Here is a 26,247-nt window from a genome sequence, read left to right as displayed (position 1 = left end):
CGAAGGAGCAGCCACTGCACGGTGCTCCTCAGATCCGCGTGCCCGAGGTCACCGGGGAACAAAGAAGTTACTTATTTTTCCTTTTAGCTCAGACGAAGAGAGAGGGCGTTGTCTTCCACAGAAAGACGCTGCGAACTCCGTCCCCGTCCCCCTTTTTCTTACAGCCCTTCCGTGCGGGTGCTGCTGTTTAAACTAAGGCCCCAAGTCTCCAGCACTTTGTGGAGTGCTGGAAGAACGCGAGCGTACGGGAGAATCTGGGCCAGCGAGGCGCAGCGAGCCCCATCGCAGCTGGAGGAGAGCCGGGGTGTGTCTGTGTGTGTTTGCCCGTCGGTTGAAGGTCCCATCGCTCCCGGGTCCCCGCCCTGCCCCAGAAAGCGTTCCCCAAGAGAGCTAGGAGTCCTGCGCACCTGGAGCGCGCTCCGAGTCCACGCCCAGAGGGCGCTGCAAACTCGCGCCCGAGGACTGACTGCCGCCCCTTCAGCCCCTCTCCCGGGCTGCGCCTCCGAACCCCGGGCCCGGGCAGAAGGGGGCGCGCCTCGGCCCCACCACCCAGGGAGCAGCCGAGCTGAAAGGCCGGGAACCACGGCTTGCGGGAACCACAGCTCCCGAAAGCAAGGTTCGGCCACCGGAGGAGCGGGAGCCAGGCAGGCAGTAACCCTAGGGGGCGGGGCTAGGGCCGGGGGTGGGGCGTTCCGAAGGCGCCGGGAGGGGTGGCTGGGGGGGCGGGGTCCTGGGGGGTGTGGACAGGGGCTGGCCAGGAGACCTGGCGGAGCTGGGGGTGGGGGGCTAGTTTTTGCAACGGCTAAGGAAGGGCCTGTGGGTTTATTATAAGGCGGAGCTCGGCGGGAGAGGTGCGGGCCGAATCCGAGCCAAGCGGAGAGGAATCCGGCAGTAGGGAGCGGACTCCAGCCGGCGGACCCTGCAGCCCTCGCCTGGGACAGCGGCGCGCTGGGCAGGCGCCCAAGAGAGCATCGAGCAGAGGAACCCGCGAAGCCGGCCCGCAGCCGCAACCCGCGCAGCCTGCCGCGCTCCCGCCGCCGGTTCAGGCAGCATGAGGCGCGCGGCGCTCTGGCTCTGGCTGTGCGCGCTGGCGCTGAGCCTGCAGCCGGCCCTGCCGGTGAGTGCGGCCGGCGGCCAGGCGGGGAGGCGGCGGGAAGCCGGGACTGGTCACCCGCCGATGCCGGCGGGTGCACGTGGAGGGGGAGGGGGAGCGGAGACTTCCCTTCTTCCCGCGCTAGCCCAGCGGGTCCCGGGACGGTGATCCCCGAGACCAGGGCTCCAGCCCCAATTTCCTCCGCTGTCGGTGGGCGCCGCACCGGTCCCGCGCTGGGGAGGGTGGGGGGCCGGGGCCCCGCGCTCAATTATGTAAAACGTCTCCACATGTGTCGGAGCCCGCCAGCCCACAGCGGCGCCCGGGGTTGTCCGTTCCCACCCCCCTCGCCCCGGCCACCGCGGCGGCTGAGCCCCCGTCGGTGACCCGGGGGGATGCAGTGACCGCGGCCACAACGCCCCTCCTGCAGACCCTAATTCAAACCAGACCCGCGGGCTTGCGCCCCAGCGCCGCCGAGCCCGGGCGCCCGGCCCCTTGCGCCGGGGCAAGTTTGGGCGCAGCGCAGCCGGCGCGGGAGCGGGCGGGCGGCCGCGTTGGCCCGGGGAGCCGGGCCAGGGCTGCGTAGGGGGCGCGGGCCAGTGTCTGCAGGGCCCTCGGGCTTGCCGTGGGCGGCTCGAGGTGAGCCGAGCCGGCCCGGCAGCGGGAGGTTCCAGGAAGTTGGCCTCGGAACGCTGGAGACCCGGAGGAGCCCAACTTCTGGGCTGCTGAAGTTGAACTGGCCCGGGAGGGCGCGTTCCCGTGCCGGGCACGGCCGAGGCGCAGGCGCCTTCCACGCGAGGGGACCCGGGAATGGCCTCCCGCTCCCCGGCTCGGCTTTGTGCTGAAGCCGCGCGGAGGGAAGGCGGGTCCCTTGGCCCGCCCAGTGCAGCTGGGGGAAAAGAGGGGCAGATGTGGAGCTCGAGGCTGGAAGAGGCCTTTGGGTGGGATGCAGCATCCACCTTCGGCGGGGCTGAGGCTCCACTAAAGAGGGACGTGGCCGACAAAGAGCAGCCTGAGGGTCCCCAGAAAGTGGCTCTCCCGCCCCGGCCACCGGCCGCTAGCCCGCCTTCCCCAATGGGGGCGCTTTGTTCTCGGCCCCTGTAACCCTTTCCTGGGAACCGCCCCGTAACGCCAGCCTTGACGGGGGCTGGGACCTGGGCTGCAGCCAGGTGTCAGCGCGGGCCGTCCGGTGCCCGAGTCTGCCGCCCGAGTCCGCCTCCCCAGCCCCCCGCGCCCAGTGCTGGTGTCCCGGGGTCCCTCCTGCGGGCCGGCTCGGCCATCCGCCAGGGATGCAGAGGGGAGGTGCGGAGCCAGGGGCGCTTCCCCTTCCGGAAGTGGCGGTGTCTCGCCACCACATCTGGACAGTTCGACTTCCCCAGCTCTGGCAAAGGGAGGCACGTGGGCAGGGAAGGGGCGGGGGCGGGGTGGGCACTCGGGTCCTCCACTGCTAATGTGGCATCTGGACAAGTCTCAGCAGCGCTGACCCTCCGTAAGCGTTGCCTCCTGTAATACTGTAATAGCTGCTAGTTATTGAGCGCTTTGGTTTTTTTTTTTTTTTTTTCTTTATAGAGTCTGTCTCATGGGAGATGAGGTAGGGACAGTCGTTTTTGAGGCTGATGTGTAAGGCTCCCTCCCTGCTTCCCAGGTGACTCGTGCTTCCAGACATTTTCAGGTCCAGGAGAAGTCCCTGTGCCTATTGAACTGTGAATGGGCTGGACTGTGAGGGGTATCTGGGAGCACGAGGAGGGCCATGATTTCCGAGCTGGGTCTCATGCACTCCTGGCTTTCAGGTCCAAGAAGCTGCTCTCTAGGGTGGTGGTTTCTGTGGAACTGAGACTGTGCTTGGAGTCTTCGCTCAGAGTTTGGAGAAGAGAATGGAGCTGCGTGGCTTACCTCCCTGGACCGCTGGGCATCACCTCACTACCCCATTCTCGCACATGATGGGGCCTCAGCGGGGCGGCTGAAGTTGGGTCCTCCGCCTATTTCGGGCTGGATTTAGGAGGGCTGCTGGTTCCCTTGCCTGCCTGGGGTAAAGCAGACATTCCAGAGCCCTGAGATCCCACTGCACCCCTTAATGCTGGGGAGGCAGGTGGAGTTTGGCATTCTCTGTGAACTGCCTTTCCTGGAGTCGTCTGTGGGCTGGGGCAGATGCTGCAGTGTGAGACGTTATTTCTTGCCCAGAAACTTGGACATAGGGCCCAGGAGGCAGGAGAGTCTCAAAAGGGGAAAGGAGGGAAACTCCCTGGATCTGCAGGGAGGGAAGGCTTCCTGGAGGTGCTCGAGCTGAGCCTGAAAGCCCCACCTGAGCTTTGGGGTCAGACTCTGGCTTGAAGCTTAGGTGTTCTTTTTGCTTTTTCTGATCTTACAAAGATTAGTTTGTTTTCTCTTTCCCAGTTCTGCCCTCTCCCTCTTACAGTGAATGTCCATGTTAGGTTAAAGGTGGGGGCATGCAGTGCCTTCCCAAAGCTCTGATACCCCTTTCCTAAAAGAAATCAGGCAGCTGGGATTTGCTTTAAGATGGGAGAAGGTATCCGAAAGTGGCAGAGATCTGACCCTCTCTGAAAGTTCACTCTGGCCGCAGTGGGAAGCAGGTCAGAAACCCCCTGGGGACCAGGGAAGCAAGGAGTGACTGAATGGGTGAGGGGAGGCTGCTAGGAGAGGAGGTTGCTCAAAACCACTCCCAAGAGACTAAAACAGGTTTGTCTAAAAAGGTTTCTCTCTCTCTCTCTCTCTCTGTGTGTGTGTGTGTGTGTGTTTACTGTGGTCTTTTGTTTCTGCCGTGTAAGAAAAATGGCTTGTTCTGGAATAGTTATTTGCTGTTTTTCTTTCTTTCTCTCTTCTCTTTCTTGAAAGGCATAAAATGCCTTTTGCCCTAATTATGGGGGCTAGTAGAGACATTTTCCCACAGCCTGGCAGAGAGGGTATGGGGGGAGGCACTAGCTGCCTCCGCTCAGGCTCAGAGCCTTCTAGAAGTGATGTCACCCCTGGCTTCAGCTCTACAGGGAGGGTGGAGCTGGTTTAAGTCTCTACCTGTGGCTCATGATGGGTTCCAGTAAAACCTCATTAACACACATTGGTAGGGAGACAGTAAGAAAGGAGAGAGCCTGGAAAGAATTAATGAAAAGCTTGACTTCTGCAGTTTTTTAGAGGAATCTTTTCTGTTGCAGCAGAATTTTGGATTCCTGAAATCCCTTGGGAATGAGGTGTCCTGTGTATTCATGTTTTTTCATCAAGCTAAGAATCCCTGTTACCCTCAAGTATTCTTACTCTGGGCAGGACTCTCTGAAATATTTATTTCCCTTCCTTTATCAACCAAAAAATGCTAGGCATGATTTAATCTCTGCATGCCAGGGTCGTCCTCCTCATCATTGTGCTGGGTTAGGACATGGTCTTCTGGATTTACTGTGCTCTGAAGAGCACTTTGCCCCTCTGCCTGGTGCCCCAGGTTGCTCTATTTTGAATTCTGGTCTTTCTCCTTTTTCCAGAGAGCAGCCAGAAGTGACATTTGTGTGCCTGAGTGTAGCCAGCAGCTTTTCTGATCAGTTCTAATTTGTTACTTTTCTCCAGTGGCACTAAGAAACTAATCAGATGAGTTAGGCTTATTTCCAAGCTGAGAGTTTTAGGCTCTGGGTAAGGGCCTCGCCTGTGAGTGAGACTGATAATCTGTGATATGTGGATTTTGTACCCATCATGAACTTCAGCTGAGACCTCTTGCAGTCTCCCCTCTACCTCCCTGCACCCCACCTAGAGTAACAAAGAGGTGCTGCCAAGGTGAGGTCTTTAGGGGCCTCTCTCAGTGGAGAAAAATGAGTCATCTCTTGGGGGAAGTGCTTGCTGACCCCCATGTTTTAAGTTCCTCGACCTGGTTTGACTTGTAAGTGACTTGCTGGTCACAGGTAGCTGGACTGACCAGCTGAGGGCCATTATTCTTTAGCCTTGACTGTTACTCTCAGCTTCGGTCATGCCCCCATCTCTTCACCACGTGTTTGATTTGGATTTTAGTTCCTGTTTCTATATAATGTGCATCCATACTGTGTGACAGGCCAGAAATGGCTTTGGATTAAGTAGCGCCCCAGGACTGAGTCTCAACTCTGCCACTAATTTACTCCATAATCTGGGGTGAGTCACTTTCCTTCCAAGTCTTGTTGTCCTCATCTGTAAAGCGGACATCATGATACCTGTTCTCCCTGTCCTCATTCTGTCATTTGCTTATTCATTTCATAATGGATATGTGAAAGTACTTTGTGATGAAACTGCCTGAGGAAAGTTAGCTGTCGATATAATTGAGGTTACCTTTTTTTGAGCGCCTACTGTTGAGTGCTCAGTACTTTTCTTTCATTCTTATTTGAACTTTACCCCAAACCTTTACAATATATATCGTTGCCCCATTTTGTGGATGAGGAAGCTGAGGCCTAGGGTGGCGGGCCCCTCCGATGGCTGAGCCAGGATTTGTGTGTGTGTGCGGTGTGTGTGTGCGCGCACGTGCATGGGTATGGTGCGAATACATCGCAAGGCTGTCAAGTCTCCCCTAAGAAGCCTGGCATTTGGGGGCTGGCTGAACCCTACAAGGCTCTACTGGGCATTTGCTGGTCCGTCCTGAAGACCATGGATGTGAGCGTTTTGGGCAGAGGGGGCTGGGCCAGGCTGAGCTGGCCTGAACAGTGCCATCAGGCAAACTGAGCACTGGGTAACATTCTGGAGTTGTGTTGGGTTCAACTGATGGCCCCTTAGGAACAGGCGAGAGTTCCTCACAGGAAGTAAATGGGGACCTGAGAGAGCAGGGTGGGAACCGTGTGGACTGGGTGTGGAGGGGCCTGTTGGGATGGTGCCCTCAGGCCAGACCCCCGGTGGTGCCCAGCTTGCACCATCTTTTACCTTGGGCACTGGGGAAACATTCGTGGAATTAGCAGATTCTTTTGTAAGCCTGGGAAGTAGGCAGCATGGCGCGGGTGGTGGCCAGAACCCAGGACTCCTGGCTCTGGTGCCACAGTCACCTCCTGGTCCCCTCCAACACCAGGTCCTGCTGGGGGTGGGGACAGCCCATGAGGAACTGGTCATTAAGTGATTGCCGGGCTTCGACTGTTGCCCGATTGCCTTCTTTTCACCAACCAGTTTTGGAGTCTTGGGTTGAAAGGGCCCTTGAGGCCCTGCCTAAGTGTGTCTAGAGAAGAATAGGATTTAGGGAATTTGTGGAAAGAGGGCTTTGGTGCTGGGATCCTGAACCCTGTCACTTCTCTCTCAGCTGTTCCAGCAGAGGTTGGGTTTTGGATGGGAGATGCATTCTGGAACCTTCCACTGAATGGGACATGCATGCCCTGACAGGCTCCAGGGGAAGGCTGATGTGTGTATGCCCCTCACCACAAGGAGGTATGTTTGGGGTGCAGGTTGTAGAGGTGAGGCCGCAGAGGCAAGACCCTGGGCTTGGGGCTACTTCAGCAACTGTCTTGTCCAGCTGCAGGTGGTCATGGGGCCCATGCCATCGCCTCCCCTGGAAGAGTGAGCTTTATCTGTGATGTTACTGCTTCTGCCCGCCCTCAGGAACCTTTCATTTAGGTGGAGAGACAGTGTGAGAAGGTCCCTGGCATTCCTGAGACAGGTGCACTGGGTCAGCTTGCCTGTGGTCAGTACTGTGGGGATCTTGGGGAGGGGTGGTCTGAGCCTCCCCTGGAAAGTGTCCTGCTTTTTGGCAGGGCCTGTAAGGGTGGGGGCAAGCTTACGGGGCAAGGGGGGTGTGCCGTGGGAAATCTTGGGTCTTGGGGCCATTGAGTCAGGAGAGCGGAACAGGCGGCGGCTGGACCTGCTCCTGCACTCAGTCACTTGCCCAGCAACCTCTCCTGCTGCGCTCGAGGCTTTGCGAGGCTGCCACTGGTTCCTCTCCCCACTGGGAGCCCCTCAAGGTTCTCTGACCTCCTGGCTTTTATGGCTTTGTGGCTGCCTCATTCTGTGTAGAGGATGGGCCTCCTCTGGCTGTCAGCCCTGGGAAAAGCTCTCTGCCTAGTGATTCACCCGAGGGTTGCAGCACCATGAGATGCCGTGTGTGTGTGTGTGTGTGTCCGTGTGTGTGTGAGGGTGTGCTTAACTGCACAGGTTGCCACTGCATTTGGGCCTTGCCTGGGCACTCCTGACTTGCCTTCCCCTGTCAGGCTGCAGTCTCAGTTTTGGGGGGCCTGTTCACTACCTGGCTGCAGCTTCCTTTTCAGACACCAACTTCCTTTCTGCCTCCCCCCTCTGCTGGTGGCCTTTTCTCTTTTTCACTGTGGCTCTGACATTCATCATTGCCTTGGCCTTGGAAGTCTGTGGAAGTTATTCCTACAGAGATGGGCAGTCAGGTCACCTGGTCTTCCTGGTTCAGCTGAGCCCCAACTGTTTGGCTGTGGCAGGCCATTGCCCCACTGGGCCTCAGTTTCCTCCTCTGCCAAAGGGTCGTTCTTCCTGTCCTCAGTTCTGAGAGCCACATGGTTACAGAGACACCTTATCCTGGGAAGGGCGGAGGTGGCACTGAAGGACTTGTTGGGGGCTCACATTTCTCTGCCAATATTCCTTCTAGGGACTCGAAGGAGAGTTGGTTGCCCAAGGGGTCATCAGTGGGATGGGCCAGGCCAGTGGAGGGCAGGGCAGGCTGCTTGAGGGGTGGATTTGAGCTCCTTATGGGAGCTGGAGTGGACAGAGGCTCCTGGGTGAGGTTGGGCTGGGGCTGGGGCTTGTGTGATGTTCTCCGCACACACACCCAAGAGTCTTGGCACCTGCCCGAGGTCCGCTCAGCAGCAGGAATGAAAGCCGTGGCGGGCAGGTTGGGGCAGTGGGGAAGGCGGGCGTGTTGATCAGTCCACTCATCAGCTGAGTCATGGTGCCAGGCCCACGGGTCCTCCCCGAGACTCACTCAACCAACCTTGATCCACTGCAAGCCCTCTGGGGGCCGGCACGAGGCAGAGAGTGCAGCAAGACACAGGCCGGGGCTCAGGGGCCTGGCTTTCTGTCCTGGCCCTGCCTCCTCACTCTCGAGTGGCTGTGTACAGAGGCCTCTCTTGGTCTCAGTGAACCCATCTGTGACATAGGGGGAAGGGGCTGAGAGGCAGAGGTGAGGCAATGCTTTTGGGTGTGCATGGCCTCTTGTGGCTGTGTCGTGTGACTGGTGGGTATCTGGGGGTCTGCCTGTGCTCTGCTGCCTCGAGTTCTGAGGGCTTCATGAGCCCTATCTGGCTTGACCAGATCTAAAGCCCAGAGCCTGGGCACCTGCTGTGTGCATAGTCCTGTGCAGTGGTGAGAGTTCCATATCTGGTCCAGGGGATTCCTGTAATAGAGGGTGGCTGTTACTGGAACTAGACGAGAGAGGTGATCTCTGCAGTGACAATGAACGGGATTCGCGATTCAGCACCTGTCACGTCTCCCCACAGGAAGGGTTTTGTCCCAGAGTCCCACGATACAGCAGTATCGAACTAGGAGCCTGGGCTGTAAGGCAGGACATTTTATGGAGCTCCAAACCTGTGGGGCTGCCTTCTTGCCATGGGAAGTGTCAGGGCAGGGGGTCTCCCTGAGGGAGCTGCAGAGGCTGCCAGTCCTGCTCTAGGACCACTCGTGTGCACCATGGATCTCTAAAGGTGTTCAGGGAACTCTTCCCCACAGTGGCGTGAGCTTGAGTTCATAGTCATGTCCACGTGGAGCTGCCTGGCTGTCTCTGTGGATCTTCTGTGCTACTCAGCAGGCTGAGAGACAGAACTCTGGTGCCTGGCCTGGGATGCATATGGTGAGGATTGCACGTCTGCCAGGGTGGGATGTGGGGAGGTTGGAGGATCTTCTGGAGGGCCGAGGAGCTCGTGGCCAACTATGGCATTTGTCATGAACTGGGTCCCAGAAAGCCCTTTAGGACTTGGGCCCTGGCCCTGCTCTTCCCATGCTACCAATACCAGTGGTGGCTGCTGATGCTCCAGGGACCTTACCTGGTTGGGGACTTGATTGTGTCAGAGTGGCATTGACTCTACCTCCAGTAGCTTCCTGTCATCCCTGCTGCCCAGGAAACTGTCCGAGGCCTTGGAAGGCCCATCTATCTGGAGTGTTCCAGGCGAATATGGTGGTCAGGTTTGGGCTTCCAGGGCCCGAGGTTGTGGGGCATTTCAGGAGCCTCTGAGACCTTCCTAGAGGCTGGTGTCATTCTAGCTTCTCCCAGAGAAAATCGCAGGGTGCAGTGCTGCTGTGGTGGTGACCATATCTCTCCCAGGATGGGGTATCGGGGAGGGTCCGGGCGGCAAGACCTCAAGGCTGGCCAGGACCTGCGGGGCTGAGGGCCAGGCTGGAAGCATGGGCCCCGCTTGGGCTGCATGAGATCTTCAGGCCCTGCCCCCCACCTTCCTCCCTGAAAGAGACCTGGGGCCTGGGGGAAGAGCACAGGAGGAGTTTCCCTGGGGTCAGTCCTGGAAAGTCCAGGAAGCTCACCCCTGAGTCTCCTTGGGTGAATCTGCAGCAGTGACTGGTTGTCTTGGGCTCAGGGAATTGTAGGAAGGACATAGAGCCCCCTGCCTCCCTCCCCACCTCCTGTGAATGAGGTTCATTCTTATAGATCTTGTCTGGAGGCTGGGCGTGCAGTGGGCACTCTTACACAGGACATTCCCTGTGTAAGGCAGTCACCTGAGCCTGAAGGCCTGGGCCTTCCTGCCTTTGGGGGGCCCAATATTGAGTCCTGAGACCTTGGGGCTTGACAGGGGAGGTGGCACTGAGAACTAGCTGGCTTGGTTAGTGGAGAGGTGTTGCGGAGGCCAGGAGGAGCGCAGGACACGGAGTCTAGCCCACCTGGACCACATCCGGACTTCATCGCTTCCTCCCTGTGTCATCGTGAGCACGATTCTTCACCTGCCCCCAGCCTCAGTTTCCCTATCTGTAAAATGGAGTTTCTCATATCCTGCCCCAGAGGGCTTTTGCAGAGATTCCATGAAATACCATATGTGATATGATTGGGGCCCCTTCCTTGCCTAGAGCACAGAGAAGCAAGTCTAGGGGAGCATTGAGGCTGACCTGTGGGAAGGGGTGCAGTCTGACCCAGCCTGAGTGTGGAGTCACTCTGTGTGAATGGCCTGCTGGTCTGACCCCAGTGCTGCTGACGTTAACAGGGCCTGCAAACATGGCTTTTGCCCTTCTCAGAAACATGAGCCTTCACTAGCAGGCTAGACTTTGCTCTCTTCCACCTGAGCCTCTGCCAGGGGCTGCCTCCTGACCTGAGAAGGTACAGGCTGGGCTGACAGATGGGAGAGGAGGCCAGGCAAAGTCAGACATTGGGGCACCCTGGTAGGGGCTCAGGCCTGCTGGGCAGGACCCCTAGCAATGGGGCACAGTGGCCTGTCCCCAGAACTTCAGACTGATGACTGTCCTGCAGAGGGAGCTGGGTTCTGTATGGATGCCGACAAAGCTGGGCCAGACTGCAGGGTGCCGCCAGTGGAAACGATGGCTGTTGTCTTCCTGAGAGTGAAAGAGCCCTGTGGGCTTCACTGTGGTGGGTGGTTCATGGCATGCCTGCCGGAGCAAGACTGCTGGCTTCAGTGGCTGTGTGCCTTGGGACAGATGACATAGCTCCTTTGCCTCAATTTTCTCATCTGTAAAATGTGCATGGAACTAGAACCTAAGGTGATTGTGAAGATCAAATTAATTAATTCAGAGAAAGTGCTTGGAAAAAACTGATTGCCAGCTCCTCTGGCCCAGAGGACTCAATAAACATTAGCCATGATCACTTTTTCCCCCTAGAGCCTAATTCAGTTGTTTCTATTCTTCAAGTAATCTCCAGCCCAGGTCAGAGGCTTAGACTCTTCTTCCACCACCCCCCCCTGCCCCTCGACTCCCCTGGTAGTTCCTGAGCTCTGGGCAAGGCATGTGGCTACTTCCCTTTCCCAGGGTCATGCTGAGCTTTTCAGACTGGAGCTGTATCCACAGTCTCCCTTTCAGCCATCTCAGCACCAACCGTGTGCAGAGGCTGAGAGGGCTAGGAGCTCTGTGCTGGGGGTTCGAGGCTGTGCAGATCTGCCAGCCCATCAGAGGGAGGGCAAGCCACTTGACCTGGGGCCCCACCAGTAATCTGGAGGATCCACCTAACCTCTTCAGAGAGAGCCTTCACAGAAAATTCTGTCTCCCATCACCCAAACCAGAAGGTACCAGCCCCCCCTCCCCTGGGACTCCTTCAGGGACACTCTGCCTTCCCGTGTCTCTGGGCTTCTCAGCAGCCTCAGTGCCTACTCAGTCTGAATTGTTCTTTATCTGAGAGGCGGGTTCCCAGGCTAGCCCATTGTTCTGTACACGGGAGGAGAAACCGTGTACATCTGTGACTGCAGGAAGAGCAAAGAGAATTTCTTTCTCCTTTCCTGGGTATGGCATTGCTGGCATCCACATTTTGACAAAGGTTAAAAACTTTGCCCTTGACATCTTCCAGCCTCTCTTGTGTAATCCTGTTCCGTCTCCCAGAGCTCCCACCTACCCGCAGTGGCCTAGTTCCAGAGTTAGCCCCTCCCCACCTGGAAGTGATTTATGCTGTAGTGTGAGTGCTGGCACCCTTTAGCCCTCCCAGAGGACTTGTTTTCAAGGGGATATTGTGCAATGGCAGGGACACTGATAGGAGAGATTTTGGTAATACAGTTGGAGCTTGTTCCCCTCCCCCACCTTCACACACAGCTGGAGCCCTGGCTGGCTGCAGGTGTGTCAAAAGTGCAGTTTCTGCCTCTGTGGAACTTGAGAACACTTTATTTAGCAAGTACAAGGGGGAGGATGTCCCTAGAAGTCCATATGGCAGAGGTGCCCCGGTCCCCAGGTCCGGTGGATACACATTCCAGGGGACCCGGTGGGGACTGACAGGGCTGGGCTTCTCAGTAGGGGCCGACTGGGGAAATCTTGGCTGAGATTCTGACCTTGGTGGGCTCTTTAGGGCAGCCAGGGCTGGGAGAGGGACAGTGCTTTGGAGGCTTGGCTGCCCTCTCTGTCCCCATAGGGTGCCAGTTGCCCCACGGTCACCTTGATTTAGGATATCTCTGGCATCCTGCCTAAGCCATGACTCCCCTTGGGAAGCTGAGGGTGATGATACCAAGTCAGTGTGATCGAGTGTCCTTGTGGGTCCCTAAGTGGGGGGTGTTTGGCGAGTCTTGGGGGACAGATCCCTTGTTTGGCTCCCGGAGCAGAACTAGGCACTGAGGCTGCAGGGCCTGGGTTGGGTTGCTTTGCTCAATGCCTGCCTGGGTGAAACCTTGCCCTGCCTGGCCTGGCCCGGGTTTTGCCAGGGGGGAAAAAGCAGAGGAACTGGTCTTCCAGCTCCACGGCTCCACACCCAGCCCTCAGCTGAGCCTGTTCTGAGACCAGTCCTGGCATGTGGGCTGCCGAGGCAGGCGCCAGCTCTGTGGAAGGGTAGGTATGGGGGTGCTGGGGGCAGCACTGGCTTGGCTTGGGCATCGGAGCTGGCATGAGGCTGCCAGGATCCCTCCTGTTTCAATAAACGCCCCCGGTGTACTGTGAACAGGCAGTGCGCTGCAGGGCAAAAAGCCCAGGGCTGAGAGGCTCGGCTCTGCGACCTTGACCTCAGGCTTCCCATCTGTAAAGCCCTGACCTCACACTAAATGGAAAATATTACCCGAAAGTGGTCTTGAAGGCCAAGTGTGAATGCCGTCCCTCCACCCTGGCCCTGCCCTGGAAGCCCCCAGGACAGTGAGGGGTCCGTCTCCGAGTGGCAGGGTGGGGCTGTGTTGGGGTACCGTCCAGAGTGTCCCCGAAAGGCGTTCCTCCTCTCGGAAGTGCTGCTGGGGACAGCCTCCTCTTCCTGCCCATTTCTGTCTCCCTCCTGCCCTGGGCCGGGCCCATCACTCCCTGCCTGTCATACCCTCGGCAGGCTGCGGCTTGCCTTGTTCTCAGTAGAGAGCCAGTGAGCTGATAAATTGCCGTGCCTGTCACCGGAAATGCTGATGCTGCCTTGAGGCACCGGTGAGGCCCCTCCTCCTGGGAATGGCTTCAGTGGGGGATTTCGGGTCTGGAGGCCCAGACCCCATCTGCAGCCTCAGCCTGCCTCCCTGGCGGGCTGTGTTTTCCCGGCTCCTGAGTTTGGAAACCAGCCTTAGGAGAGGAGTGATGTGTCTAGCACTTCCTCCACAACCCCGAGGCTGGGGGAGCCCAGTGTCTCCTGGCCTGTGGCCCTGCCCTGCTGCCTACTCCCACGAGTCCCACCATTTTGGCCAAACCCCCATTGTACAGATGGGCAACCTGAGGCAAGGTGTTTCTAGCACCACACAGTAATTTAGGGACAGAGGCCAGACTATCACCAGACTATCCCCATGTTGGATCTGGTCATTTTCCCTGGGCCACCCTCTGGTGATCAGTGCTGTGCGTCCCTGAGGAGGGGGCATTTGGAGAGTCTTGGGGGACAGAACCCCTGTCTAGTTCCCACAGCAGCAGCAGGCGCTAAAGCCGGCGGGGCCAGCCTGTCAGCCGTAAGGCACTTTAGCATTATCCACCAAGCCCCTTCTGGCATCTAGGTGGGGAACAGTTCTAGAGAGAGGCTGAAAGCTCTCCAGGTCCTCAGCACGGGAGCCGCATGGTGGATTCCAGCCCTTTCCCAGAGACCCTTGCTCCTGGGTGCTCGGATCTGACCTGCCTGCTCAGTGCTTAGGCTGTTTCAGTCCAGGCTGAAGGAAAGGGTCACAGGGCTCCCCACAGAGGGAAGGCAGCCACAGATCCACGCTGCAGGGCACTGAGGCGTTCAGAAGGCGGTAGGACTGGGAGAGAGTGTTGCAGCTTTTTCTCCCCTGCCCTCCCACTGGTACCCCTGGAAGAGCAGAACCAGGCCCTGCAGTCTGTGCTGCCCTCCAGGCCCAGCCTTTGTCTCTGGAGCCCACCTGCCTCTCAGCTCCAGCAGCTGTCTTCTGCTCACGCCTGCTGGGTCCAGCCAGGCCGGCTGGTGGGAAGCCAGTGGGCTCAGCCCCAGGCAAGAAGGAGCCTCAGCCCAGCTTCAAGTAGACACTTTCCCAGTCATGTAGGTGCTTCTGGATGTTCAGTGGGCCTTCAGCCCCTGGGGGAGGGAGGCTGGGCCGCCACCGTGGTGTGCTGTCTATGCGAGTGGACATGTCGGAAACGTAGAGGACATTGCTGAGCTTTCCCTGGTCCCTTTGCCACTAGAGCTTGTTCACAGGGCTCTGTTGCTACTCAGTGCCTTGACTTTGAACACTGGACTCAAGTGAAGCGAGCTCTTGCCTCCTCCAGGCTGGGCCACTCTGGTGGGTGCCTTTTCCTCCCCTCATTGTTTTCAAAGTGCAGTCTGAAGACCCCCGACAGGACCTGGGGCTTGTGAATGACAGAGTCAGCCTCTGGGTGGGGAGCTCGGAAGACTTCATTTGTAGTGGTCTCCTGGTGATTCTTGGGGACCCTGAAGCTGAGAGCCCCCAGTCTGGATGCAGGTGATGGTTTGGTTATCACCCTCAGCCAGTATGGTGTCTTGATGCAGAGGTGGGGGTAAAGGCTGGGGCTCTGCAGCTCAGAGATATCAGCCCCCAAGAGTCCTGAAGTCTAGGGGAGGGGACAGTCAGCCTGTTTTCCTTGTATGTGTAGATCTGACTGAGAAACCGAGGGGAGAAAAAAGATTTCTAAACAACTGTGACCCTGTTTCAAGCCTCCCGAGGACATTTGCCATTGTGTGGAATCTCGGGATGGGGAGGGTGGGTGTCCAGCCTGCCATGACCATGGGCCCTCCTGCCTCATGACCTTGCAGCCAGGGCTCCTGGAACAGGTCTGGGTCTCTCCTGTCCACTGGCCCCAGAGCCAGTGCCATGGCCCCTGGTCCAGGTTGCTTGTGAAAGGCGGTGACCTAGCTCCTTTGATAAGGGGCAGCTCTTTATCCCTGGTTTGTTGGGGCTTGTTGATTCAGTGACTCGGCTCCCACAGAAGCCAGGGATTTCGTGGCCACACGGGGCAGGTACAGCTGACAGATCAGCTTCCCTTTCCTGCTCCACCACTGATGACTGCGAATCAGAGGCCCCCTGTGCTGCCCAAGTTAGTGCCTGGGGTGAGCGTTGTCTTATCCTCTCCTGAGTTGGTTTGGGGGCTTCAAGGCCTGGCCTTAGTAGTCCCCTTAGGGCAGCCCTCTGTATTTCAGCCTCTGAAGCTCCCCCTTTTTAAATTCCCCTGGAGAAGGACACCTGGCCATATGTTCTGGGGGGCTGGGAGCTCTGCTGGGCCAGGACCAGACTGTTTTCTTCCCTCTTTTCTCCAAAAGCTCCTGGCGTGATCTTGGCTCACTGCAACCTCCACCTCCTGGGTTCAAGTGATTCTCCTGCCTCAGCCTCCCAAGTAGCTGGGAGTACAGGCGCACACCGCCACGCCCAGCTAATTTTGTATTTTTAGTAGAGATGGGGTTTCACCACGTTGGCCAGGCTGGTTTTGAATTCCTGACCTCAGGTGATCCACCTACCTCGGCCTCCTGAAGTGCTGGGATCACAGGTGGGAGCCACCACGCCTGGCAGTAATGCTTTTTAAGGGGTTTGTGTTTTACCCATCACTCACTTCAAGCAGCAGGTGACTAATGTCAGTGATTCAGGGTGCGGGCTGGAAACCAAAGGCCTTCTGACCTGGTGGCCTCAGGCTGATGGGGTAGGGGTAGATGGGCAACCTCTCGGGTTAGCGACTGGGCCCGCTTTCCCCCGCCTCGAACCTGTCTGAGATGCCCACTGGACATCCTGGCTTCTGAGGCAGCCAAGGCACTTCAGAGCTGTCTTGCAGAGGAGCTGCAGCGCAGCTGCCCCTTAGCCCCAGGGCTGGCCAGGGCAAGGGGCTCTGCTGAGATGGAGGTTGCCAAGGAGAGTGGCCCTCTTTACCTCTGGTATGGGAGCGAAAGCTGGCAGTTGGCTTGAGGCTGCCTTCTGGAAGCTTCTCTGCCAGCTCTCTGCCCACAGACTTCAGATGTGCTCTTTGTAGTGGCTGGCAGCCGGTGATGATGACTCCCCATCCCTGGTGGCACAGGTCCCATTCTGGTCTACGCCATTTCCTCTCCACCTCTCAAATGTGGGCTGGTCCCTGGGTAGCTTCACCGCTGGGGCAGGCTCAGCGACTCCAACCCAGTGAAACTCTGTCCCATTGAGGAGCCTTAGACAGGTTTTCCTTAAAACTGATGGGCTCAGCTGGTAGGGCTAGGGAGAGAGAAGGGGATGGCAGGTGAGGAGAGCAGTGCTGCTGCACGGGGAGTTGTAGTGTCTGGGCGGCCTTGGGCAAGTCCCTCGCCTTTCAGAGGCTGTAGTCCTTATGTGCTAGAGAGAGTGATCTCAGCCCCGCTGCCTCATCTGCAGGGGAGTTGTAGGGATGGAAGAGGAATGGGTGGAAAGTGTTTCCAGCCTTACAGAAGGCCGCACTCCTTCACACCCTCTTTCTTGCTGGGTCAGAGCCCTGACCCCAGGATTCTCTCCGGGGTCCCCAGGGTATGGCCAGGAGACCAGCATGGCTGAGATGGAGATGGGCTGACCTGACCGTTACTCCCTTACTCCCTGTCCCCAGACTCCAGGCAGCTGCCTCTTGATCCCCCAGCCCCCAGGCAAGCCAAACCTTGGGCTTTCTAATCAGTGAGCTTCTAGGGTCTGCGCTGTGAGTGGGGAAGGGGCAAGGCATCCCTTGCTTTGAACAACAGAATGAGTGGAAACCTAGATCTTACCTAGCACAAAGTTGTTGATTCGTTCTATGAACAGTTGGTTTTCCTGGGACTTACAGAGGTTAAAGGCCGGTTAGCCTGTTGCCTTCCTGGGCAGGGCATGAGGTGGGCTCCAAGCTGAGGCCACCTGTTCCTGAGCAGCCTTGAGCAGTGGCCAAGCAGCCTCGGAAGCACCCAGGTTGGAGATGATGCTGAGGAGAGCTACCCAGGAGGCCCAGAGGCAGTTTGCTGCCGGCTGTCAGCACAGCAGTCCTGCTAAAGGAAATCGGAAGTCTCACCAGAAACTCCGGGAGTCAGCTGGCACCTTGTAATCCAAGTTCAGACTCAGCAGTTTCTGCTAATTTCCTCCCCAGGGGGCTGAAATCTCACCTTCTCCTCATCTGAGGGGCTGTCACAGAAGGTTCAAGCTGGAGGAGATTTGGGAGGTCTCTCTAGCCCATCCCTTTAGTGGAGACTGAAGGCCCAGGGAGGGGAGAGGCCCCGGAGGCCAGGGAGCTGGTTTCAGTGGAGAAAACATTTGCTTAAGAGCTTGTTGTGTAAACAAGATTGCAGAGGGATAAGCCGGCCCAGCTGAGGGAACAAATTGTTTTTAGGGATGGGGCAGACTGAAATGCTTATCTAGTCAGGAGGAAAGCCCTGCTCTTGGGAAACTGCTAACCTGTTGGGGCCTCCCTGGCGTTCCTGGGTCTCACTGGGTGGTGCCTCCCAGTTTGTACCTGGGCCCCAGTGTGTGAGTCTTCCCTGTGGGCTGTGGTTGCCTCCTCTGTTGAATGGAGCATGGATCCAATGGCTCTGGCTTCTGCTGAAAGATTCGGCACTCTACAATGCAGCAGAGGCTCATGGGGTCGAAGTGCTGCCAATGCCTTGCCCCATCCCTGCCCCATCTCGAGCTTCTCTTGAGGGAGGCGGTACAGCAGGAGACGGCAGGGCAGAGTCCTTGGATGAGAGTGAAGCCATGATCTCAGTGAGTATGGGTGGGGGTGCCCACTCTGTGCCCCCCCCGCCCGCCGTGGGCAGTATTCTTTGTTGATGAAGGAGACAGGCTTGAGGGAGGCCAGGGCAGCTTCAGAGCTCTGGGAAGGCAGCACAGGTGTTTGAAGCACCACATGGAGATGGTGTAGATCGGATGTGGCCTTGTGTGGAGGCGGGGGGAGCATGGACTATGACTGTTTTTATTGATTGATTGATTGAGACGGAGTCTTGCTGTGTCACGCAGGCTGGAGTGCAGTGGCGCAGTCTCGGCTCACTGCAACCTCTGCCTCCTGGATTCAAGGGATTCTCCTGCCTCAGCCTCCCAAGTAGCTGGGACTATAGGCACACACCACCATGCCTGGCTAATTTTTGTGTTTTTAGTAGAGATGGGGTTTCACCATGTTGGCCAGGCTGGTCTGGAACTCCTGAGCTCAAGTGATCCTCCCAAAACGCTGGGATTACAGGCGTGAGCCACTGCACCAGCCAGGTCAATGACTGTTTATTGTAGATGGGCCATGGTGGACTGTGACTGTTCATTGCAGGGGAGCCTTGGTGGAATGTGACTGTTTACTGTAGATGGGCTATGAATCGCCCTTCTAGGGTCAAAACCTTTCTCTTGGGGGAAGGAAGATACAGTTTAGCTTTTGTCCTTTCGAAGGAAGTTCAGTGTTATTTCTGACCTTGTGGTTTCTACACGTGTCTGACGTTTCCCTCTGACCTAGGCCCCTAGATGCAGAGCCTCCACCTGGTCTGGCTCTGCCCCAGGGCTGCCTCAGGAGGCAGGAGGTCTTGTCTGTCCCTCTCTGCTTTGCACTACCCAGGCGTGAGACCCATGGGCCTATGGCCAGGGCCTGGCAAGGCCTCTTGGGCTGAGGAGGCCCTTTTCCTTTGGAGCCCAGCCTCAGGTGGGCCCCCTGTGACAAGTCATTGCAGAGGCTTCTGGTGAACAGACTTCTTCCTGCCCCCCTCTTCTCATGAAACTTTATCTACCTCCCTTTCACCCTCTTTCTAGACAGGCCTGCTGGCATTTGAGGCTCCCCTAGTTAGACAATGCCACTGTTTGTGGGTGCCCACTGCATGCCAGGCTATGTTAGGCATAGCTTCATCGAATTTTGGCAGCAGTCCTGGAATGTAGATGTTATTATTTCCCCATTTTACAGACGGAGAGACAGAAGCCATAAGCGGTTTAATGACATCCCAGGACCACGCATCTAGTGAGTGGCAGGATCCGGAGTTCCTAAAGCTAGTGCTCTGGACTGTGCTGTTCTGCATATTTTTTCATTCTTTGTTCTGGTCCCAGACATTGGGGCCCTCTCGAGATAGACTGTGTAGTGAGTGGGGTCCTTGGGTCTGAGTCTCGCAGCTGAATGGGGCTCTCAAAGCCACACTTCTCGCCACCTGGCTGCGGGGTTCTCACTTCCTTACCTGAGGTCTTGGGGCCAGTGTGAAGGGCAGAGGCAGTCCTGACTTTCTGCCCTCCCTGCCGACCAGGGTTCTGCACAGGCCTGCTCACTGTGTGTGGCGTGATCCCGCCTCCCCGCCCCCACCCCGCCCCCGGTCCTGCCAGTCAGCCCTGGCCTCAGGAACTGGAGAGATGTGTATATGTTTGCCCTCTGGCCCCTTTGCCTCTTGGAGCTGGGCAGGCAGGCAGCATTCCTGGGGCTGCTGTTTGCCAGCAGGGCCCATCCCAGGCCCACAGCCCACTTCTTGGAGGCTTCTCAGTGCAGGGCCCCTTCCAGATTAGCCTTATATGTCCCCAGCCTGATGGACACCCTGCCCTTCCTTCCCCAAGGAGGATGATACTCTGACCAAAGGGCCTGCACCCAGTCTTTACTGTAGACAGGAACTGGGCCGAGTGTGGGAAGGTGCATCAGGGCCAGGCCTGGGGTTGCCCTGCGTGGGCAGACCTGCCTCAGAACAGACAGTTCCCTGTGCCCAGCCCTGCCCCTGCCCCTTGTGCCATCCTCGGTATCCACACCTGGGGGCCAGCATGCCTGGAGGCTGCCTCTGCATCCAGGTTGTCCTGAGATTGTTCTTGGGGGTTTTTGCAAGCCCCCCAGTGGAGCTGGGTCGGCAATCTTTGGCCCCAAAGCTCCCTGGCTGATGGCCCCCAAGAGCTGGTTCACAGTGTAGGGTGGGCTGATGAGGTCCCATGGGGGCCACAGCCCATGTTCCCAATAACAGGTCCCTGTCTGCCCTTCTGAGAGGTCTGGAGCTCCCTCACCAGACTGAGCTTCTCAGGGTGAGGGCCCTGCCTACTCTCTTGTGCCCCTGCACCCCTGCACCCAGCACCAGGCTGTGTTGTAGCATCAGGGGTTGGGGCATGGGGACCAAAGTGCTGCCCAGAGCTGAGGGTCTTGGAGCCACATGAGAAGGCTTCTCCCTGTGTACCTGTGCAGCACAGGGTAGGGTGAGTCCACTCAGCTGTCTAGGAGAGGACCCAGGAGCAGCAGAGCCCCGGCCAAGCCTCTACTCATACCATATTCTGATCCTTTTCCAGCAAATTGTGGCTACTAATTTGCCCCCTGAAGATCAAGATGGCTCTGGGGATGACTCTGACAACTTCTCCGGCTCAGGTGCAGGTGAGGTTGTCCTGGGGGCCCCCACACCCAAGACGGCAACAGGTCATGCCTGGGGGCAGTAGTCAGGCAGTCTCCTGTGTCTATTGAGCATGTACTGAATGCACCCTGCCTGCCCCATCTCCACCCAGCTGGCTCCAAAGGGCAATGCTGAGGAGAGGAATGGGGTCCGTGAGCTGCTTGGTTAAGGAGAGCTCATGCTCGGAGGTGGGGTGAAGGCTGTGAGCTCCAGAAGGCCCCAGGGCCGCCTGCTGCACACAGGCTCATATTCACTAGGAATACCTTTACTCACTAGGAAACCTCTGGAACCCCCTTCAGAAGGTTATTTGACTCCTGAGCCTCTGTTTTCTCATCTGTAAAATGGGAATAATACCTTGACCTGATAAGCTTGTGGAACTGTAAGGCAGCACAGAGCTGGCTGGGGTATAGCTCTTCCACCCAAGCTCCCTTCCCTACTTCCCCTTTCCCTGCGGGGGACTGGGGGAGAGAAGTCCCTGAGCTGGAGGTGGTCAGGGAAGCTTCACAGAGGAGGTGGCTCTTGAGTGGACCTCAGAAGAGGGGTGAGAGCTAAGGAAGGAGGCTGAGGTCATCCCTGGGGAAGTGACCTAGCAGAGGCCTGAGAGCTGCAAGGTAGGATATCTGTTGTTGGAAGTATCTGTTGTTGGAAGTGGGGGCCTTTTTTCAGGGAGGGTGGGGCCAGAGAGGTGTGTGCCTTGGGATAAGTAGGATAACTGAAGTAGTTATGCCCCTAAGGGAAGCCCACCCCACCCCTGTGGTCACAGAAAAGCTTTCCCAGGTGGCCTAGGCACCTGTCTTGTGGCTCCAGAGACCAAGCTGTGCCTGGACACACACAGTGGGAAGGGACAGCTCTCCTTGTCCATTTTCCAAGGAGCTTAGCCTCAGCTGCCTTGCCCAGGTACTAGCCTCCCTCACAGCCTGAGCTTGGCTGGCCCAGGTGCTCTGGGGCCTCCCCACCCACCCAACACACTCTGCTTCTGGTCCTGCCCCCACCCCGGGCACCCTCCCAACACACTGTGCTTCTGCTCCTCCCCCCTGCCCCACCCCCAACACACTCTGCTTCTGGTCCTCCCCACCCCCCACCTCCCCAACACACTCTGCTTCTGGTCCTCCCCACCCCCCCCACCTCCCCAACACACTCTGCTTCTGGTCCTGCAGGTACTTTGCAAGATATCACCTTGTCACAGCAGACCCCCTCTACTTGGAAGGACATGTGGCTCCTGACGGCTACTCCCACGTCTCCGGAACCCACCGGCCTGGAGGCTACAGCTGCCTCCACCTCCACCCTGCCAGCTGGAGAGGGGCCCAAGGAGGGAGAGGCTGTAGTCCTGCTAGAAGTGGAGCCTGGCCTCACCGCCCGGGAGGAGGAGGCCACCCCCCAACCCAGGGAGACCACCCCCCAACCCAGGGAGACCACACAGCTCCCGACCACTCATCAGGCCTCAACGGCCAGAGCCACCACGGCCCAGGAGCCTACCACCTCCCACCCCCACAGGGACATGCAGCCTGGCCACCATGAGACCTCAGCCCCTGCAGGACCCAGCCAAGCTGACCTTCACACTCCCCACACAGAGGATGGAGGTCCTTCTGCCACCGAGAGGGCTGCTGAGGATGGAGCCTCCAGTCAGCTCCCAGCAGCAGAGGGCTCTGGGGAGCAGGTGAGTGGCCTCTGCATTCCTTGGGACATTGGGTGGGTTGGTCCTAATGCCTGGCACCTGGCAGGCCCTACACCTGTGCCCTGCGGGCATCCTGTATTCCTCACCAGGAAGACAGGGCACAGGGGCCCACCTTCCTCTACCCCCAGGGCCTCGCCCAGAGCAGGACAGACTAATTATGAGATCAGAGCAAAAGCATCCTTAAAGATCACCCAAGAGAGGGCTCCCCAAACTTGCAATCCAAACTTGCAGCCCCTGCTGCAAGAGTGAACGTTATACCAAGTCCTATTTTTTATCTTACAGCTTCGTGGGAATTTTACGCTTTACACTAAAATAAGCCTGCTTATTTCCATACAAAAATGTGTGCCTTGTATCACTTTTTGTGATATCCATGCCACGGTCCAGCCAGGGTCCAGAGTTGATGTGGCAAGAAGGCCTGGCTTTCGGGCCCTGTGCGATCCTGGTTTCGGTGCATCTGAGTGGGTGGTGGCAAAGATCAGGGAGGCAGGAGCTGCTTCTGGGTCTTGTAGTGGAGCTGGTTGCTGCTGCTGGTGGTGACCTGGCCAACCCGATCTGCCCCTGCCCTCCCATAGGACTTCACCTTTGAAACCTCCGGGGAGAACACGGCTGTAGTGGCCATGGAGCCTGACCACCGGAACCAGTCCCCAGTGGATCAGGGGGCCACGGGGGCCTCACAGGGCCTCCTGGACAGGAAGGAGGTGCTGGGAGGTGAGTTTTCTCTCAGGGGGATAGTTTGGGGTGAATTGCTGCTGTGGGGTCAGGGTGGGGCTGACCGCAGACCCGCTTGGGGGAGGGTCTGCAGCAGAGCCCAAGGAGCCGCTGAGCTGAGCTGGCCCCGTCTACCTGCCCTAGGGGTCATTGCCGGAGGCCTCGTGGGGCTCATCTTTGCTGCGTGCCTGGTGGGTTTCATGCTGTACCGCATGAAGAAGAAGGACGAAGGCAGCTACTCCTTGGAGGAGCCGAAACAAGCCAACGGCGGGGCCTACCAGAAGCCCACCAAACAGGAGGAATTCTACGCCTGACAAGGGAGCCATGCGCCCCCTCCGCCCTGCCACTCACTAGGCCCCCACTTGCCTCTTCCTTGAAGAACTGCAGACCCTGGCCTCCCCTGCCACCAGGCCACCTCCCCAGCACTCCAGCCCCTCTGGTCGCTCCTGCCCACGGAGTCCTGGGGTGTGCTGGGAGCTCCACTCTGCTTCTCTGACTTCTGCCTGGAGACTTGGGGCACCAGGGGTTTCTCGCATAGGACCTTTCCACCACAGCCAGCACCTGGCATCGCACCATTCTGACTCGGTTTCTCCAAACTGAAGCAGCCTCTCCCCAGGCCCAGCTCTGGAGGGGAGGGGGATCTGACTGCTTTGGACCTAAATGGCCTCATGTGGCTGGAAGATCCTGCGGGTGGGGCTTGGGGCTCACACATCTATAGCACTTACTGGTAGGACCAAGCATCTTGTGGGGGTGGCCGTTGAGTGGCAGGGGACAGGAGTCCACTTTGTTTCGTGGGGAGGTCTGATCTAGATATCGACTTGTTTTTGCACATGTTTCCTCTAGTTCTTTGTTCATAGCCCAGTAGACCTTGTTACTTCTGAGGTAAGTTAAGTAAGTTGATTCAGTATCCCCCCATCTTGCTTCCCTAATCTATGGTCGGGAGACAGCATCAGGGTTAAGAAGACTTTTTTTTTTTTTTTTTTTAAACTAGGAGAACCAAATCTGGAAGCCAAAATGTAGGCTTAGTTTGTGTGTTGTCTCTGAGTTTGTTGCTCATGTGTGCAACAGGGTATGGACTGTCTGGTGGCCCCGTTTCTGGTGGTCTATCGGCGGGCTGGCCAGTCCAGGCTGCCGTGGGGCCGCCGCCTCTTTCAAGCAGTTGTGCCTGTGTCCATGAGCTCAGGGCCATGCTGAGGCCTGGGCCGCTGCCACGTTGGAGAAGTCCGTGTGAGAAGTGAATGCTGAGACTCAGCCTTCAGACAGAGAGGACTGTAGGGAGGGTGGCAGGGGCCTGGAGATCCTCCTGCAGACCACACCCGTCCTGCCTGTGGCGCCGTCTCCGGGGGCTGCTTCCTCCTGGAAATTGACAAGGGGTGTCTTGGGCAGAGCTGGCTCTGAGCGCCTCCATCCAAGGCCAGGTTCTCTGTTAGCTCCTGCGGCCCCGCCCTGGGCCCTGGGCTGGAATCAGGAATATTTTCCAAAGAGTGATAGTCTTTTGCTTTTGGCAAAACTCTACTTAATCCAATGGGTTTTTCCCTGTACAGTAGATTTTCCAAATGTAATAAACTTTAATATAAAGTAGTCCTGTGAATGCCACTGCCTTCGCTTCTTGCCTCTGTGCTGTGTGTGACGTGACCAGACTTTTCTGCAAACACCAACATGTTGGGAAACTTGGCTCGAATCTCTGTGCCTTCGTCTTTCCCATGGGGAGGGATTCTGGTTCCAGGGTCCCTCTGTGTATTTGCTTTTTTGTTTTGGCTGAAATTCTCCTGGAGGTCGGTAGGTTCAGCCAAGGTTTTATAAGGCTGATGTCAATTTCTGTATTGCCAAGCTCCAAGCCCCATCTTCTAAATGGCAAAGGAAGGTGGATGGCCCCAGCACAGCTTGACCTGAGGCTGTGGTCACAGCGGAGGTGTGGAGCCGAGGCCTGCCCCACAGACACCTTGGACATCCTCCCACCCGACTGCAGAGGCCAGAGGCCCCCAGCCCAGGGCTCCTGCACTTGCTTATTTGACAACGTTTCAGCGGCTCTGTTGGCCACTCCGAGAGGTGGGCCAGTCTGTGGATCAGAGATGCACCACCAAGCCAAGGGAACCTGTGCCCGGTATTCGATACTGCAACTTTCTGCCTGGAGTGTATGACGGCATGTGACTCGGGGGTGGCTGACCATGCTCATCTGCTGGTACGTGGGACGGTGCCCAAGCCAGAGGCTGGGTCCATTTGTGTAACGACAATAAACGGTACTTGTCATTTCGGGTAACGGCTGCTGTGGTGGTGGTTGAGTCTCTTCCTGGCCTGGCGATGTCCTGCTGTGTCACCTTCTAGGGGTGGGAGCCTGGTTCCGGGCAATGCTCTGGCTTGGTACAGAACAGCAGAATTCATGCTGGTCCCTCCTGTCGCAGAAGACAGAGTCCATCTCTGCTCTCTTCCCCCAAACCCCTGTGCAGGCATTCAGCATCTCGCCTTCCTCCTCCCGGGGCTCTCGGCCCTCCTGCCCAGCACTCTTTGTTCCTTAAGGCTCCAACTGGATCATTCCCTTCCTCAAGGACGTGATGGGCTCCCTACTGATTCTCAAAGCTTGCTGTTTATTGTTTGCTCACTGTGATTTCTGTACACTCACTAGCAACAGTCTTAAGTGCCAGAGGCCTAAAAAAAACCATGTGCAGAGTAGGGAAAAATGACAGTGAAAGACCTGGAGGTTGATGCAGCACACTGCACTGCAGGGGTCCTTAGTGTCCTAGAGCATCTATTATAGCTGGCTGCCCAGTCTTGTCCAGGCTGCTGGCCAACTGTGTCCCTGGTGGAGGTCAGCCCCTGACCCTAGACCCCAGGCGTGGCCTGGGCCCTGCAGAGCAGGAGGGACCATTTCTTCCCTGCCGCTGCACCTGCTGATGGAGCAGGGACCGCTGACTCCAGGTGGCTTTGCAGGATGGAGAATTCTATTCTTCCCTGACACACTGTGTTCCAAAGGGTTTGGAGGCTGAGATAAAGCTCTCCAGGTCATTTATTCATTCAACGAACACTGAAAATACCAGTGCCTATTTCCTGCCAGTTCCTGGACTGGACAGGGAGGGCCCACTTGTAGAATTTGCCATCAGATAGTAATACTTTTATTAATAACGTATTAATAACCCTCCACATGGGACCTGCAAGTTTCCAAGACCCCAGCCCCCTGGGCTGCCTGTCCCCATATATCCGAATCAATTAAACTGCACCCCGTCCCACCTCTTGGCTCTGCTCGTTCTTAATGCCCTCTCGCAACTCTGCGCTTCCATTCTGAGTCCCCCACCCCAGGGCACCCCCAGGACAGGGCTGTGCCATCAAACAGACTTTGCCGCATGTTTGAGACTAACAGTAAAAAAGGTGGAGGTGTTTAAATGTCATCCTTGGGCACCCCTTCCTCAAGCAGTGACTGCCCACCTCCCCTTGGGCCTCAGCCTGCTGTCCTGTGTCGCAAAGCCTAATCCCCATCTCTTCACTTTCCCACTTGCCCTGCCTGGGAGGGGAGCAGTGGGTGCTATTTCCTTTTTCCGACCCCTTTACATCCTGCCCACGGTCTGG

The 26,247-nt window shown here is 57.5% G+C and overlaps 1 protein-coding gene across 2 annotated transcripts; it reads left to right on the top strand.

Moving 5' to 3' along the window:
* Window positions 1-476: 476 nt before the first annotated feature.
* SDC1 (syndecan 1) lies at window positions 477-24,943 on the top strand. Of its 2 annotated transcripts, XM_003275979.3 has the most exons (6): window positions 477-648; window positions 833-1,117; window positions 20,206-20,287; window positions 21,461-21,960; window positions 22,551-22,686; window positions 22,831-24,943. In XM_003275979.3, the coding sequence occupies exons 2-6, from the start codon at window positions 1,052-1,054 to the stop codon at window positions 22,998-23,000; spliced, it is 954 nt and encodes a 317-aa protein (XP_003276027.2). In that variant the 5' UTR covers window positions 477-648; window positions 833-1,051; the 3' UTR covers window positions 23,001-24,943. The 2 variants fall into 2 exon arrangements, with proteins under 2 accessions (XP_003276027.2, XP_003276026.2); XM_003275978.4 differs by lacking the exon at window positions 477-648 and having other exon boundaries at window positions 789-1,117.
* Window positions 24,944-26,247: the final 1,304 nt, after the last annotated feature.

The sequence above is a fragment of the Nomascus leucogenys genome, chromosome 19, assembly GCF_006542625.1.
Source record: "Nomascus leucogenys isolate Asia chromosome 19, Asia_NLE_v1, whole genome shotgun sequence".
NCBI lineage: Eukaryota > Metazoa > Chordata > Mammalia > Primates > Hylobatidae > Nomascus > Nomascus leucogenys.
Note: the sequence above shows the minus strand (reverse complement) of the source record. Positions and strands in the feature narration are given on the sequence as shown.

Bases quoted from the DNA above. Each gene is read 5' to 3' on its own strand.
- SDC1 (XM_003275979.3), top strand. From the start codon at position 1,052: ATGAGGCGCGCGGCGCTCTGGCTCTGGCTGTGCGCGCTGGCGCTGAGC. The intron at 20,288-21,460 runs GTGAGGTTGTCC...CTGGTCCTGCAG, and splicing joins CTTCTCCGGCTCAGGTGCAG to GTACTTTGCAAGATATCACC. The intron at 22,687-22,830 runs GTGAGTTTTCTC...TACCTGCCCTAG, and splicing joins CAGGAAGGAGGTGCTGGGAG to GGGTCATTGCCGGAGGCCTC.